This window comes from Emys orbicularis, chromosome 1 (genome assembly GCF_028017835.1).
Source record: "Emys orbicularis isolate rEmyOrb1 chromosome 1, rEmyOrb1.hap1, whole genome shotgun sequence".
In the NCBI taxonomy this organism is placed as follows: Eukaryota; Metazoa; Chordata; order Testudines; family Emydidae; genus Emys; species Emys orbicularis.
This window is the reverse complement of record NC_088683.1, coordinates 289528705-289544346: the sequence shown is the minus strand read 5'-3', so window position 1 is coordinate 289544346 and position 15642 is coordinate 289528705. Positions and strand designations below refer to the sequence as shown.

The 15642-nt window shown below is 40.4% G+C and overlaps 1 protein-coding gene across 1 annotated transcript in view; it reads right to left on the bottom strand.

The window, feature by feature from the left end:
• Positions 1 to 15642, bottom strand: part of KLF12 (KLF transcription factor 12) — a 240301-nt gene that overhangs the window by 15284 nt on the left and 209375 nt on the right. The window contains exon 7 of the mRNA XM_065418059.1: positions 1585 to 1742. Coding sequence (XP_065274131.1) covers positions 1585 to 1742 — 158 coding nt within the window. The remainder of the gene's footprint in view (positions 1 to 1584; positions 1743 to 15642) is intronic.

Sequence of the window (15642 nt, the reverse complement as noted above, 5' to 3'; positions counted from 1 at the left end):
GGATTCAGTATTGCTTTCAACAAAAGGTGGCAATCCTACCCACCAAATAGACCTGTTGGGAAAACTGATGCAGACGTGTTAATGACTTCACTTCTTTAACAAGTTTGAACTGGTCCCCAGATTTTACCTGGAAAATGGAAATTTGTTATTCTTTTCTAGGATAAACTTTTCCAACACATACAAATGCTGAGATACCTCGTGCCAGATACAGTAAGTCTAAATTCACACAAGACTTTTCCATGTCAAAAGTGTGCTGCAGTGTCATCTTATCATTAGATCATAACTTCCCATTTTCCAACTAGCTGCATCTGTCACAAGATGAACTGAAAGAAATATAAGTACTGAAAGTGGGCATGGTCTAGTCGTCTGATCATGGGACTGTGAACTAGAGATGCCTAAGTTCTAACTAAGAAGTTGTATTTACTGCTAATTTAAGTAGTTATAATAACTTTGTAATGTTTATGCTTTCAATTAGGGCATAAGAATTGTCTTGTGGCGAAGAGACCTAGAAGCTATGGTCCTAGTTCTGGGTTCTGCAACAGACTTCTTGTGTCTCAGTTCCCCATCTGTAAAACTGGGATAGGACTATTACTTCGCTAAGTCCTATGGGTGTGGTGAGAGCCTATTCATTAATATATGGGAGATACTCAGATATCACGATGATGGGCAGCATATAAGACCTTAGACACATTGAGAGATTAAACAGAAAAGAGCAGACGCTTTGTCAGTCAACTTCCTTTTAATGCTTAGATCTGAAGTTATAAGACACTAAAAATGTTGGTGAAAAAATTCTATTCCGAGTTCTTTAGTATCACAACACCCAGCTTTGACACTGACTACCTCCATGGCCTTTCCAAAGTCATTTCATTATTATTGTTATTATATTATATTGTATCTGTATTAAAATAGTGCCTACAACCCTCGATTGACATTGATGCCTCACTGAACAAACTCAGAATAAGAGACACTCCCTACTCCCGAGAGCCAGGGCAGGTGCAAGGACGTTTCGCACCCTAGGCAAAACTTCCACCTTGTGCCCTCCTGCCTCCCCGAGCCCTGTGGCAACTCCCCACCCCCTCCCGCCCTGAGGCCCACCCCCCCTCCGCCCTGAGGCGCCCCCCATGCGGCAGCTCCCCACCCCCCCCGGCCTGGGGAGCCGTGCGGCAGTACCCCACCCCAGCTCACCTCTGCTCCACCCCCTCCCCAAGCCCTGCGGCAGCTCCCCACTCTGAAGAGACAAAAAAAACCCAAAGGGCTGAAGGGAAACAAAGGCAGAGTTGCTTGCCCACTGGCAGAGCTGGGAACAGAAACCAGGTCTCTTGACTGCTAGCCTAATGCCCTATTCAACAGTCGACACTTCCCCTCTGTTTCTGTCTCTGGCCACTTCAATAACCTGTTTCTGAGTGTACCAGTCTGTAAAATTATAACATTCATTTACTTCAACCTATAACATTCACTTATTGGTACTGTATCTCCCCTCACAATGCTGTCATGAGGAAGAGTTGCTTTCTGTAAAGAGTTTTGAGGATATAAAATGCTGTATAAGTACTAAGCATTATTATTATATTCTCAGCAAAGTACTACCTGTGTGTGTCCGCCGGTGAGCTTTCAGATGAGAACTTTTTGTGTATACTTTGTTGCATCCTTCAAAATCACACCTATGGATGCGCCGCTTCCTGGAGTCTGGGGACTCAGACCTTCTCTGGCGCCTTGTGCTCTCAATACTGAATGGTGAAATTGAACTGTAAAATATAACAGAAGCAAAAAATTAAGACAAAGGAATATCATGCAACTTGGACAGAAACTTATGAAATCGCAGAATACAATAGTGTGGTATGCAACTTGGTTTGTTACTGACATGTAATTACAGGTCATAGAAAAGGAAACCAAATTCATTTATGAAAAGAAACCAGCAAGAATATTTTGGACCTTAAGGAAAGTAAAGTACTAAAATAGGAATTGTTGTGATCTGTAGTCACTCTCCAAAAGAGAACCATTAACACTACTTTTGAAAATCTTGTTACAATATACAGAACAAGTATCATTTTTATTTCGACAGTAGTGGTGATACTAGCACTTCCGAAACAAAGCATTTTTAGGGGGTTTAGAAATTTGGCTGTAAATAGTCTGGGTTAAAACTATGCATAAAAGTTTTCAGTCCATGATCATGCTTTTAGGGCTGCCCCAAACTGGGATGTTACCAGATTTAAAGCCATAGTGGCCTGAACTATAGGGTTCTTTTTGTATAAATATTATTTTTAAGCATTATCATAATTTAGAGTTTCCCAGTGTGTATGTGACCTGTAGCCATATTCTAGGGAGTTTGTGAAAATGGACAGAGTCCTTGAAATCAAAACCAAGTAACTAGAAAACAATTCCTGGGAGAATACCGTCCATCAGTTACTAGATTATGTGACATGAAAAGAAACAAATCTAGCTGACAAGCAAATGGTTTAGGAATTGCATTTTGGTATCTGCAGCAGATTAGAGAGCTGGTCTACGTGATTCATGGACATAAATCATACTACTCCAGAAACTATTTTAAACAAATTCCCACCAGCAAAGATAAAAGCTGAATGTGTAAAAAACAAAAACAAACCCAATCAAACACAAACCCCTAAATCCTAAACATTGTACGTACAGAAGATACTCTGAACAAAAGCCACAAGACCAGAAAATCTTGATCTTGAATGAAGCATTCAAGTTGCAGAAAGTACAGCTTGTTTAAATGTCTGGTCGATGGAAGGAGGATCAAGCCCATTATACAGCTGTGATGTCTAACAGTGAGAAAAATGAGTGGCAAGCATAATCAGCAGGTACCATTAAGTTATTTGTTACGTCACATGCAGACCAGTGACCTCACTGCTATAAGCTGCCCTGCGTTTATAGCAAAATTCATATAGGGGAGAAAGAAAGTGAAACGGTATTGCAACTGTGGCAGAGGACCTGATCCTGGTGCCTCACTGAAATACTCAGTAGCTTTAATGGGCTAAGAATCAGGCTCACACAGCCAAAGCTAGAAACAGCAGTTGAGCAGTGATGCAGTCACGGTGCCTTGCCTTTTTGTGTTAGTACGGAATCACACATAAATAATAAATATTGTCATCCTGTTGAGCACACTGAGGTGGGAGTGTCAAAATAATGCAAAGCATGAATCACAAGTATCAATCCAAACCATTCTATTTACTTCAGCAACATGGACTAAATAATCCACTAACCAACCCAAAAGCACATAATACAACTGTGAACTAACCTCCCAATATGAGGTGATCTTCCTCTGTCCTTCACTTATTTGGTGGTATAAGTTATTGCAACTCATATAGAGGCAGATCCTGCAGTGCTATGGCAGGAATTGGCTCAATTTTCTATAAGAAGGACCTCAGAGTAATGACCATTGTTCACCATAAGACCCAAAATATGGAGGTACCAAAGTAACAGTTAAAGACAGCATAAGGTCACATTACTGAGGCGCCTCTGATAGAAGCCACTCCTGTATTAATCTTAAATTCAGCTGTAAATGTGCTTTGAATCAGACCCTTATAGGTGAACGGACAACACAACATTCTGTTTACTTGAACAAGTTGTATACAACAACCAGCAAATGAAGAAATTACAAAGTAACCTACTCAAAACCTGTTTTTAGGGCCATAAAGGTCTCACTGCCTGGCTCTGCTCAGCTCTGATAATCCAGGGAAAGCATAGTTTAGGGGTAACACATCATCCAAGGAAGCCCTGTTGGAGAAGGAAGCCAACTGGGTATTCATGTAAGAGGTATATTTTTATTCTATAGAACAGATTCAAGTTTTAAAAAAACCTAAGATTTTATAGTCACGTAAAATGACTTTTTTTCTGACGTTTGAGAACTGTGCCATATTCTAAATATGTGCCAGTCGTGACTCCCTTCCCCAAAACAGATGCATCAGTACAACAGTTCGCTTGGTAGCTGTGATGTCTTAGAATGGGGAGTATGTGTGAACCAGGAAGAGGTTAAACCCCTTTCCCAGGCAACAAGGAGAAAACTGATCCTTACCTGAGCTGCCAGACCTGGAGATTAAAACTGATAGCTGTGACTTGTTAGGCTGCTAGAAGGCACAGCTGTGAGTGTGTCGCTCCAGGTCTAGCAGCTCAGTCAGTCTTTAAGTGTCATCTTCTTCCTTTCTACCCAGTGAAGGGTAGAAAGGAAGAAGGATGGGCACATGCAACCCACCACAGATGGATTCGGGAGGAGCCCAGCTGAGCCAACCTGGGCAGTGAGACTGCCCAGTGTGAACCCAACAGAGTTACTCCATATTCAACCCTGTTTAATTATATTAACAGCTGTGTAACTTGTGTAAAAGTTATCACAGGGAAGAGCTGCTCTTTTCAGATAAGCAGCAACAATAACTATATTCATTATTGCTTAATGAAACTTGAGGTAAAACAAACATAATCAAACATTGTTTAGACTTAAATGTTTTGAGTAGTCTATAAACCTTCGGCCACAAAGTGACTTGCGTGGCTAAAATCCATGTCCAGAAGGCTGAACATTTCTCTCTTACACTAGAGGCAAAAAAAGACTTTTGCAATTTAATGAAAATTTAGACTCAACCAGCAGATGGCCTTCTAGTCCTCTAGAATGGCCCATGCTCTTTGGCTCTCATTACAACAGGCATTAGAACAGCACAGCTAGTGCAATATTATCTTTTCTTTGTGGCCAAGGTACCTATTTTAATTCCCATGTGTTTTGCTTCCCACTATTTGCATACACTGAAAAACACTTCTGCTTTTGGTCCATGCAGCAACAGACAACCTCAGACTATTAAGGACAAGCTAAATCTTACAGTAGCTACTTTCTGTATTTGGTCTTCAGTTTTCTTTTTAAATAGGCAGAACTTAGCTGGTTGGAAATACGATTCATAGTAGTTGGATCTACACTGTGGAATTCACTATATAGTCAAAGGCCTGATCACATTCAGAACCAAATGTAAAACCCATCTCTTTAACATAGCTTTTTCTCAACAAGGTCTTTTCTACCAGTGTTTCTACCTTCTCTCTCACACAACAAAATATATATAGGTAGACAGACAGATATCACAGATCCCATGCTGGTGAGTGAGCATGTGGGAATTCAGCTATTAAACATTATGATGCTTTTTAGAGGAAAGGAAATGGTTTTAAATCTTCTTAGTATTAACAAAAGGAAACAATTATAAAATTAGAAATTTATTACTGTAATTATAGCATGTTTCTAGGTGCTACATAGAAGGAATGACACATGAATTTAGCAACGAGAATTAGTAATTTATGAAAAATGTACACCTTCTCGGCCAAATTCTCCCTTGTATGTGCACAAAAGTGCACACAGATGAAATAAAAGCAGAACATTTTGACATAATATGCCTGCATTTAGGATTATAAATTACAGAAACTGAGAATGTGCAGTTGAAGAAAATCCTTGGGTCTCTGGAATACCTTCCTAGTTCAAAGTGATACAAGGGCCTCAGAGACATAGCTGCTTATGGGTGCTTAGCATTTATGAAAATCAGGCCACGTACTTAACTATCTAAGTATAGATTTAAAATCCTAACTTTCAGTTTTTTGTTTTTTAAATCTTAGCCTTCGGGTCCAGTGGTGAGTGACACCTCCAGAGCAGACTAACTCAGCATGACAGGACTGGAGGCCCTGTCCTCCCCTCGCTATGGTTCTCTGTCTCCCTCCTGCTGTGGCTGAGCCATAACTGGAACTCGCAGCTGTTCTACTTTCATGACTTCACCAAGGGGTCAGCCCAGAGTAAAGAAAAAGTGGCCCCACCATACATGCTGATTTATTCTAGTTTGTTTCTGAAAAAGTTCTGCCCGTGAGGTAATGTTTTTGCTAGTTTATGAACTCAGCACTGATGGAGTTGGCCTGTGGGCATACCATGCATACTGCTCCAAAGATGAAATACCCTTTCTCTTTCTGTGCTCTGAGGATTACAGACAGATATAGGCATCCACTGGTTTTTCCTGCAGGGTGAACTGAAGTGTGCTTCCAGGGCTGAAAATATGCTCCTTTCCAACAAAACTTCACACATAGTCAAAATTTGGCCCCCCTCTGATATATTTTTCTTAGCATGCTCTCATTTAGAGTAATGTTTAAAAGTACTGTAAAAGCACACTAAACATTCAACTGCAACAATGAATGGTTATATAAACTATTTATTAAATTTATTTCATTATAATTTATGTTACTTACAAAACTCTAACCATTGTCATATGGAGCCACCAAACTACTCATTGTACAGTAATGCAATGATTTTGATACCTTCCATTTGTTTTATAGGTTAGATTCAATCTCCTCTTTTAGTTTAAAGTAACACCTATACCTCTTATTTCTATTTTCTACAATCTTCTTAACAATATCTTATTCATAGTGTGTATATATATTTTATTATATTTCCCCCCTCTGAGTCTTATCTATTAGGTACTGTTTTGTGCATGGTTAATATAAATATTAGGAATATTAGATCATAAAACATGTCAAACATGGTTTAAGATAATCAGAAAAGGAAAATGTGCATTACTCATTTTATTAATGGTAATTACTGTAATTAATACATTTTTAAGGTGATTTTACACTGGGAATTTAAGGAGAGAATTTTTTCAACAGAGAAAGAAGGCATCTGGCTGTATATACAAATGAAGCAAAAACTACATACATGCCGTATACAGAGATATGGATGATTTGATTACATTCAGTGTAGCCAGCAAACAAAGGAACTTGCACATTTGTGACTATGGCTTTATCCATAATACTTTCTTTCTGCAGAGACAAAATGCGGCTGATTTGAACTGTTGATTTGCCCCGTTGGAACATAGTGAATTACATCATTTCTCATCCTGTGATGTAACTGAACGTGCAACGATGTGCAAAACAAACTCTTTCCTGTCAGCTGGAAGGAAACTGGGTTCAGAAGAGAAGAGAGTGCAGTGTGACAATGTACAAGAACCATAAGATATGTCTTATCAAAACAACCATCATCTACATTATTAGACACATTTTATATATATAAGAGAACAATACAGTTAGTTAATGATACTGTATGTTCCCCCTAACTCAAGCATATAATCAATTAGAGAAATGACAGTCAAAAAAGACCTTCAACTATTTTATGCTGATCATAAACCAGGAAGATTTTACATTAGAGACTTGTTTTGTTAAAGAGCACAGAAATTTTATCAGTTAACTATCTTGCACTTAAGCATTGCATAAATTATTGAAATGCTTATACCTGATTTAGGGAAACAATAACTTTAATGGAGCTATGACAATTTACATCAGCAAAGGATCTGGCCCCAGGAATCTATATCTGGATCAATAGAGAAATGTTTCTTTTTAAAAAACTATATGTGGAAATTTGCCCCCCAAAATTATACCACACCCCAACCCAGCAATAATCAGTCCTGGACTAGTGACAAATTTAAAATCCAGTGAACCATCAGAATAGGATTGTTGTACAACTGGAAAGGGCAGATTCCAATGGAATATATAGCATGTGCTTCTATCCCTGGGAGGTTCCAAAATATCAGACTTCACAATCATGACATTCTTATGTACAAAAAAGGTATCTTTAGGGCATTTTTACATGTTTTTAAAAATTCTGTACTTTAATTCTCCTTCCCACCCACCCATCCCCCATTCTCCATGACCTGTGCAGCTGCACTCTTTGTAGCTAAGGCAGTTGGCATCATAGGTTGAGGGATATGACAAACAATTCCACTATAATGTTTTAAAACTCTTAAAACATTTCTAAAATAGTTTCTCTCTGTGGAGAAAGAAGTGGTTCGGGACTATTTAGAAAAACTGGACGTGCACAAGTCCATGGGGCCGGATGTGCTGCATCTGAGGGTGCTAAAGGAGTTGACGGATGAGATTGCAGAGCCATTAGCCATTATTTTTGAAAACTCATGGCGATCGGGGGAGGTCCCGGATGACTGGAAAAAGGCTAATGTAGTGCCCATCTTTAAAAAAGGGAAGAAGGAGGATCCGGGGAACTACAGGCCAGTCAGCCTCACCTCAGTTCCTGGAAAAATCATGAAGCAGGTCCTCAAGGAATCAATTATGAAACACTTAGAGGAGAGGAAAGTGATCAGGAACAGTCAGCATGGATTCACCAAGGGGAAGTCGTGCCTGACTAACCTAATTGCCTTCTATGATGAGATAACTGGCTCTGTGGATGAGGGGAAAGCAGTGGATGTGTTATTCCTTGACTTTAGCAAAGCTTTTGATACGGTCTCCCACAGTATTCTTGCCGGCAAGTTAAAGAAGTATGGGCTGGATGAATGGACTGTAAGGTGGATAGAAAGCTGGCTAGATGGTCGGGCTCAACGGGTAGTGATCAATGGCTCCATGTCTAGTTGGCAGCCAGTTTCAAGCGGAGTGCCCCAAGGGTCGGTCCTGGGGCCAGTTTTGTTTAATATCTTTATTAATGATCTGGAGGATGGTGTGGACTGCACTCTCAGCAAGTTTGCAGATGACACTAAACTGGGAGGCGTGGTAGATACACTAGAGGGTAGGGATCGGATACAGAGGGACCTAGACAAATTAGAGGATTGGGCCAAAAAAACCCTGATGAGGTTCAACAAGGACAAGTGCAGAGTCCTGCACTTAGGACGGAAGAATCCCATGCACTGCTACAGACTAGGGACCGAATGGCTAGGTAGCAGTTCTGCAGAAAAGGATCTAGGGGTCACAGTGGACGAGAAGCTGGATATGAGTCAACAGTGTGCTCTTGTTGCCAAGAAGGCTAACGGCATTTTGGGCTGTATAAGTAGGGGCATTGCCAGCAGATCGAGGAACGTGATCGTTCCCCTTTATTCGACATTGGTGAGGCCTCATCTAGAGTACTGTGTCCAGTTTTGGGCCCCACACTACAAGAAGGATGTGGAAAAATTGGAAAGAGTCCAGCGGAGGGCAATAAAAATGATTAGGGGTCTGGAGCACATGACTTATGAGGAGAGGCTGAGGGAACTGGGACTGTTTAGTCTCCAGAAGAGAAGAATGAGGGGGGATTTGATAGCTGCTTTCAACTACCTGAGGGGGGGGGGTTCCAAAGAGGATGGAGCTCGGCTGTTCTCAGTGATGGCAGATGACAGAACAAGGAGCAATGGTCTCAAGTTGCAGTGGGGGAGGTCTAGGTTGGATATTAGGAAACACTATTTCACTAGGAGGGTGGTGAAGCACTGGAATGCGTTACCTAGGGAGGTGGTGGAGTCTCCTTCCTTGGAGGTTTTTAAGGCCCGGCTTGACAAAGCCCTGGGTGGGATGATTTAGTTGGGAATTGGTCCTGCTTTGAGCAGGGGGTTGGACTAGATGACCTCCTGAGGTCCCTTCCAACCCTGATATTCTATGATCCTATGATATGTGCCCTATATAAAATGCATGACCGATTGGTATGATATAAACTCTTTGTTGACATTCATTTAGAATGACTTGTATAACTCCTTCCTTGCTCTGCCACCCTGAGTATTGCAGGTCAGTCCAAACTCATGCAGTATATACCCTTATATTACATCACACTACCATGAAGTCTCTTTCTAAATAGTGCAGATACAGACTTTTGTGATACATACTTCACAATGCAAAATGAGGAAGTGATCAGAAACCAATACGAGCTTGAATTAAATTTTTCTTTTCTCTTCTTTTTTGAATTAACTTAGTTCACTTCAGGCAATGATGTTCTTGCCTAATGTGTGTTAAAGAGTAAAATCCATGGAGAAAAGGAAACCTCTGTTAATTAACTTCATCACAATGAACTCACACTTGCAGAAAAGTACATGAAGGCATTTCTTTAGATCTGAACTAAAGATAAGCAGTTGAATGTTTTCCCAATGACAAGGAGTAGCTCCTGACATACTACATCTCATCCTCATCTGACATTTGCTGGCTCAGCTATAATGCATGCACACAGCATGTGGCCCAGAAGAGGAAGTACAGCTACGTCATCTATTCATTGGACCAATGGGAGAATAGCAGGAGTCAGGCACGGGGCACTTAGGTTTAATAAAAGCACGGAGATCCCCTGCAACAGGAGATCATATCAATGCTGGATTAGTTTTTTTTCTTTTGTGTTTCCTTCCAAATGGAACAGAAAAAACTGGAAAAGTTAACCAATGTGCCTCATGCCCACTGGTTTCAGGTGAGTTTGTTCTCGGCAGGGCTAAGCCATTCTTCCACTTCCGCTACCCATGCTAGCACGAGTATGTGTACACAAACAGGGGAATCACACCCCTAGCTCATAGTTTAGACGTAACCTTTAAGAAATATGTGGACAAATTGGACAGTCTCCAGAGGACAGTTACAAAAATGATAAAAGGTTTAGAAAACTTGATGTATGAGGAAAGGTCAAAAAATCTGGTGATATTTAGTCTGAGAAAAGGAGACTGAGGTGGGATCAGATAGTCTTTAAATATATTAAGCGGTGTTGCAAAGAGGACAGTGATCAGTTGTTCTCCACATCCTCTGAAGGTAGGACAAGAAATAATTGTTAATCTGCAGCAAGGGAGATTTAGGTTAGATATTAAGAAAAACTTTCTAACTATAAGGGTAGTTAAGCATTGGAATAGTCTTCCAAGGGAGGTTATGGAATCCCAAACATTGGAGGTTTTTAAGAACAGGTTAGATCACCTGTCAGAGATGGTCTTAAGTGAGCTTGGTCCTGCCTCAGCATAGGGGACTGTACTAGATTCTAGCCCAGGGATTGGCAACGTTTGGCACGTGGCTTGCCAGGGTAAGCCCCCTGGCGGACCGGGCCGGTTTGTTTACCTGCCGCGTTTGCAGGTTCGGCCGACCGCGGCTCCTACTGGCCATGGTTCGCCGTCCCAGGCCAATGGGGGCTGCGGGAAACGGCGCAGGCTGAGGGATGTGCTGGCTGCCACTTCCTGCCGCCCCCATTGGCCTGAAGCGGCGAACCACAGCCAGTCTGTGAGTGTATATACTTCAAAGAATACATCTACTATTGTTACAAACTAATGGCCATAACCATTTGGCCTGTAAATGAACATGGGATTAAATGTTTTTCTTGTTCTACTTTGAGTACATTTCATCCCTTATTCATTTTAAAGCAAAGTACCTACTGAAGAAGACCATACATAATTGATTTTTTGAAATTCTCTCTCCAACACTCTTATCTAATCAATAAAGTTTCAGTTTTTCTCTATGCCATTGTCTCTCCCATTGAATGGAAGTTTTTATTGTTAGAGAATACTTCATAAAGCTAATATATTAATAAACCTAAGAAGTCAATATAAATCCTGCTAAATTGTATTCATTAGCAAGTAATGCTTGAAAATCCTGACATGTTTATGTTTGATCAGAATCTTTGTTTTTTGTGTGGTATTTTTTATTTAGCTCTACACATTTTCAGTCTGATAACCATGTCTATCAAGTATTTCTTTACTCAGATTGTATTACTTAGATTGTAAACTCTGCGGGGAAAGGACCATCTGTTTGTTCTGTGTTTGTACAGTGCCTAGCACAATGACATTCTGGACCATGACTAGGACTCCTAGATGCTACCACAATGCAAATAAATAATGATACTTCAACTCTCCCCCCCACTTTCTCTAGATATTTATGCATCCAACTTTTGCCATCTGGTAAGATGAATGTGGATATAAGTTTTAAATTGTTGCTTACTATCTGAAATATTCCTAAGAGCCTGACCTGTGTACCCTCTAAAATTTGTGAGCCACATGCTACTTCAAACTAACTGCTAAAGATCATTCATAGGGCAATACACAGATAAAAAACAACAGCTTTGAATAATGCTTGAATATGACCAGTGGCACAGGGGCCAGCAGAGCTGAAAACAGGGGAGTTTGAGTGGGAGTTTGGTGGAGGGTGTGCGTTGTGGTTTTGTTTTGTTTTTTGTTTCCTTCTTGATAGGCTCTTAAGAGGGATGGCTGTGACAGCTACAAAGGCAGTAGTATGGAAGAATGGAAGAGACAATGAAGATGACTGGATGCAGAAGCTGTGGGATGTACATTATTCTGGAGAGGGTACCTAAAAGATGCTTCATTTATATGAAGTGCTGCCTGATAGATCTGATGGAAGGGCAGGCCCGAGGTTTGGAGATGCAGCTAGAAACTATGATTCAGTTTCAAAGATGATTTGAGCAGATGAGGGAGGAGAGGAGAGAGGAGATCAAAGGGAAATCTCAAAACTTGCAGATGCATAAACCTGAGAACTGTGAGGGTAGACTGCTGGATGAAGAAAGTGGCCAGTTGAAGCATATGATTCCGAAGACAAGGCAGAGGAAAAGACCAGCTAGCGAAGGAGAAATAGAGCTGAGGAACAGGTGTGCTGAGTTGGAAATGGAGGGGGAGAGGCAGACAGTAACAGAAGATGGGAGAGCAAGGGAGAAGATGAATGGCTAGTCCGAGGGGAAATGACAATGGAGATTGTGTTTGGAGCAACAGGAGGACAGAGGATGACTCACAGAAGACTGCAAGGGAGACCAGAAGACGAGAAGACTTGCAACCAGAAAGAACAGAATTGCACCAACACCAGGGAAAGGCAAGTCTAAATGATTGGGAATGCCCTACTATGAAGAATAGATAGGTCTGTCATCAGAGCTGATCTGGAGAACAGAAGGGTGTTGTATCTGCTGGGAGCTAAGATACAGGATGTGGACCTGAGGCTGAAGAGGATACTAATGTGAGTATGAAAGAATCCACTCATTGGGATGCATCAAGGAAGACTACGCCAGGCTGGGGAAGACACTTAAAGGAATAGAGCAAAAGGGAGACAATATTATGATGATCAACAGATAGTTCAGACAATGGTGCTAGAAGGAGGGCTCTGGGATGTCCAACCACTGGGAGACATTAACGGACAGAGGGCAGTTTTCATGGGATGGACTCCTCCTGAATAGGGAGCGAAACAGACTTCTGGGATGGAGGCTGGTACAACTGATTAAAAGAGCTTTTAAACTAGGAATCTGAGGAGATGGTTGGGAGATGCTCATGTAATCTCCACACCTGATTTTAATATTGAGAGGAAGGAAAATCAAATGAAAGGAACAACAAATAGTAGGAAAATGGTTAACAACAAAACAGTCAGGTAGGTGATACTGGCAGTGAAATGACTGTATTTAATCAGGTGAGGAATCTGGGTGAAGCCAATCAGAAACAACTAAGATTTCTGTACACCAATGCAAGGAGGCGGGGTAACAAAATGGAGGAACTAGAACTACTGGTGCAGGAAATGAAACCAGATATTATAGGGATGACAGAAACATAGTGGAATAATAGTCATGACTGCAATACAGGTATTGAAGGGTAACAGAAAACAGAAATAAAGGTAAAGGTGGTGGAGTAGCATTGTATATTAATGATAAGGTAGACTGTAAAGATATTAGAAGAAATGGAATGGATAAAACAGAATCTGTTTGGTTCAAAATCACTTTAGAGAAGAAAGGTAACAGAAGCTCCACTGGGACAGTGTTTGGAGTCTTATTTGGATATAGCTAGAGAGCTCTTTAAAATATTTAATGAAATAAATTACTGGGAATTGTGTGATTAGGGGAGACTTTAATTTCCCACATATCGATTGGAGGACAAATGCTACTAATAAATGTAGGGCCCAGATAATTCTAGATGTGATATTCAACAAATTTCTTCACAAAATAGTCTCTGAACCAAGAAGAGGTAATGATGTTTTAGATTTAGTATTGGTACGTAGCGAGGAACTCATAGAAGAACTGGTTGTAGAGGACAACCTTAGTTTGAGTGAAAATGAGTTTATTCAGTTTAAATTAAATGGAAGGATAAATAAAAATAGTTCTGCAACTAGGGTTCTTGATTTTAAAAGAGCAAACTTTAAAAAATTAAGGGAATTAATTTTTTAGGGAAGTGGACTGGACTGAAGCAGTCAAAGATCTGATTGTTGAGGAGGCTTGAAATTACAGCAAGTCAAAGTAAGAGAAACTAGCTGAAGCCTGAATCCCAAGCAAGGGGAAAAATCATAGGGAAGGGTTGCAGACTAAATTGGATGAACAAGCACCTCAAATAGGTCATTAAAAGAAAGCAGAAAGTCTACAAGGAATGGAAGAAGGGATGGATCAGCACGGAAAGCTACCACTCAGATGTCTGAAAGTGTAGGGAAAAAGTGAGAATTGCCAAAAGCAAGCAGAGTTGGATTTTGAAAAGAAAATTAAAACCAATAGTAAAAAGTTTTTTAGCCATAAAAATAAAAAGAAAACAAGGATCGAAGATGCAGGACCACTAAACACTGAGGTTGGTGTGGAGATTAAAGAAAATATAGGTATGGAACTACACCTAAAAAAACCCTTTGCCTCAGTTTTAATATGGGTAATGAGGAGCTGGTGGGGAGAGAGGGGCAGGGAGTGGCAGGGTGGCTAATGGGAACAAGGATACGGCAGTAGAAATTACCACATCCGAGGTGGAAGCCAAACTCAAACCACTTAATGGGACCAAATAGGTGGGCGCAGATAGTCTCCATAGAAGAATATGAAAAGAAATGGCACATGATATTGCAAGCCCAATAGCAAGAATTTTTAATAAATCCACAAACGTGGAGATCTTCAGAATTGCAAATTCATATTTGAGAAGGGAAAAAAAGTAATCCAGAAATAGGTCCATTAGTTTGACCTCAATTATATGCAAGGTCTTGGAACAAATTTTGAAAGAGGGAGTAGTTAAGGACATAGAAATAAATGGGGACAAATACAACATGGTTTTACAAAAGTTAGAGCATGCCAGACCAACCAGATCTCTTTCCTACAGAAGATAGCCGATTTTCACCTGGATTTCAGTAAAGCATTTGATACAGTTTCACATGGGAAATTATTAGTTAAAATGGAGAAGATGGGAATTAATACTAGAATTGAAGGGTGGTAAGGAACTGGTTATAGGGGAGACTACAATGGGTCAGGCTGAAAGGGGAACGGTCAGGCTGGAGGTAACTTGCTAGTGGAGTTCCTCAAGGATTGGTCTTGGGACCAAACTTATTAATGACAGAAGTGGGAGTGCACTAATAAAATTTGTGGATGACAAAAAAATTGGGAGGTACTGCCAATACAGAGGAGGACAGAAATATTATACAAGAAAATTTGAATAATCTTGAAAACTGGAGAAATAGAAATGGGATTAAATTTAATAGTGCAAAGTGCAAGATCATGAAATTAGGGACTAACAACATGAATTTTTGCTATAAGCTGGGGATTTATCAGTTGGAAGTAATGTAGGAGGAGAAAGACCTGGGTCTATTGGTTGATCACAGGATGACTATAAACCACCAGTGTGCCATGAAAAAGGTTAATGTAATCCTAGGATACATCAGGCAATGTATATCCAATAGAGATATGGGAGTGTTACTATCATTATACAAGACACTAGAGAGGCAACATCTGGAATACTATGTGCAATTCTGGTCTCCCAGAAGATTAATTGAAACAGCTGCAGAAAAGGGCTACTACAATGATAAGAAGAATGGAGAACCTACCTTACGAGAGGAGACTTAAGGAGTTTGGCTTGTTAGCCTAACAAAAGGGAGGATAAGGGGAGATAGGTTTGCTCTCTATAAATACATCAGCTGGAGGAAGAGGAGTTATTTAAGTTAAGGGCCAATGTAGGCACAAAAACAAATAGATATAAACTGGCC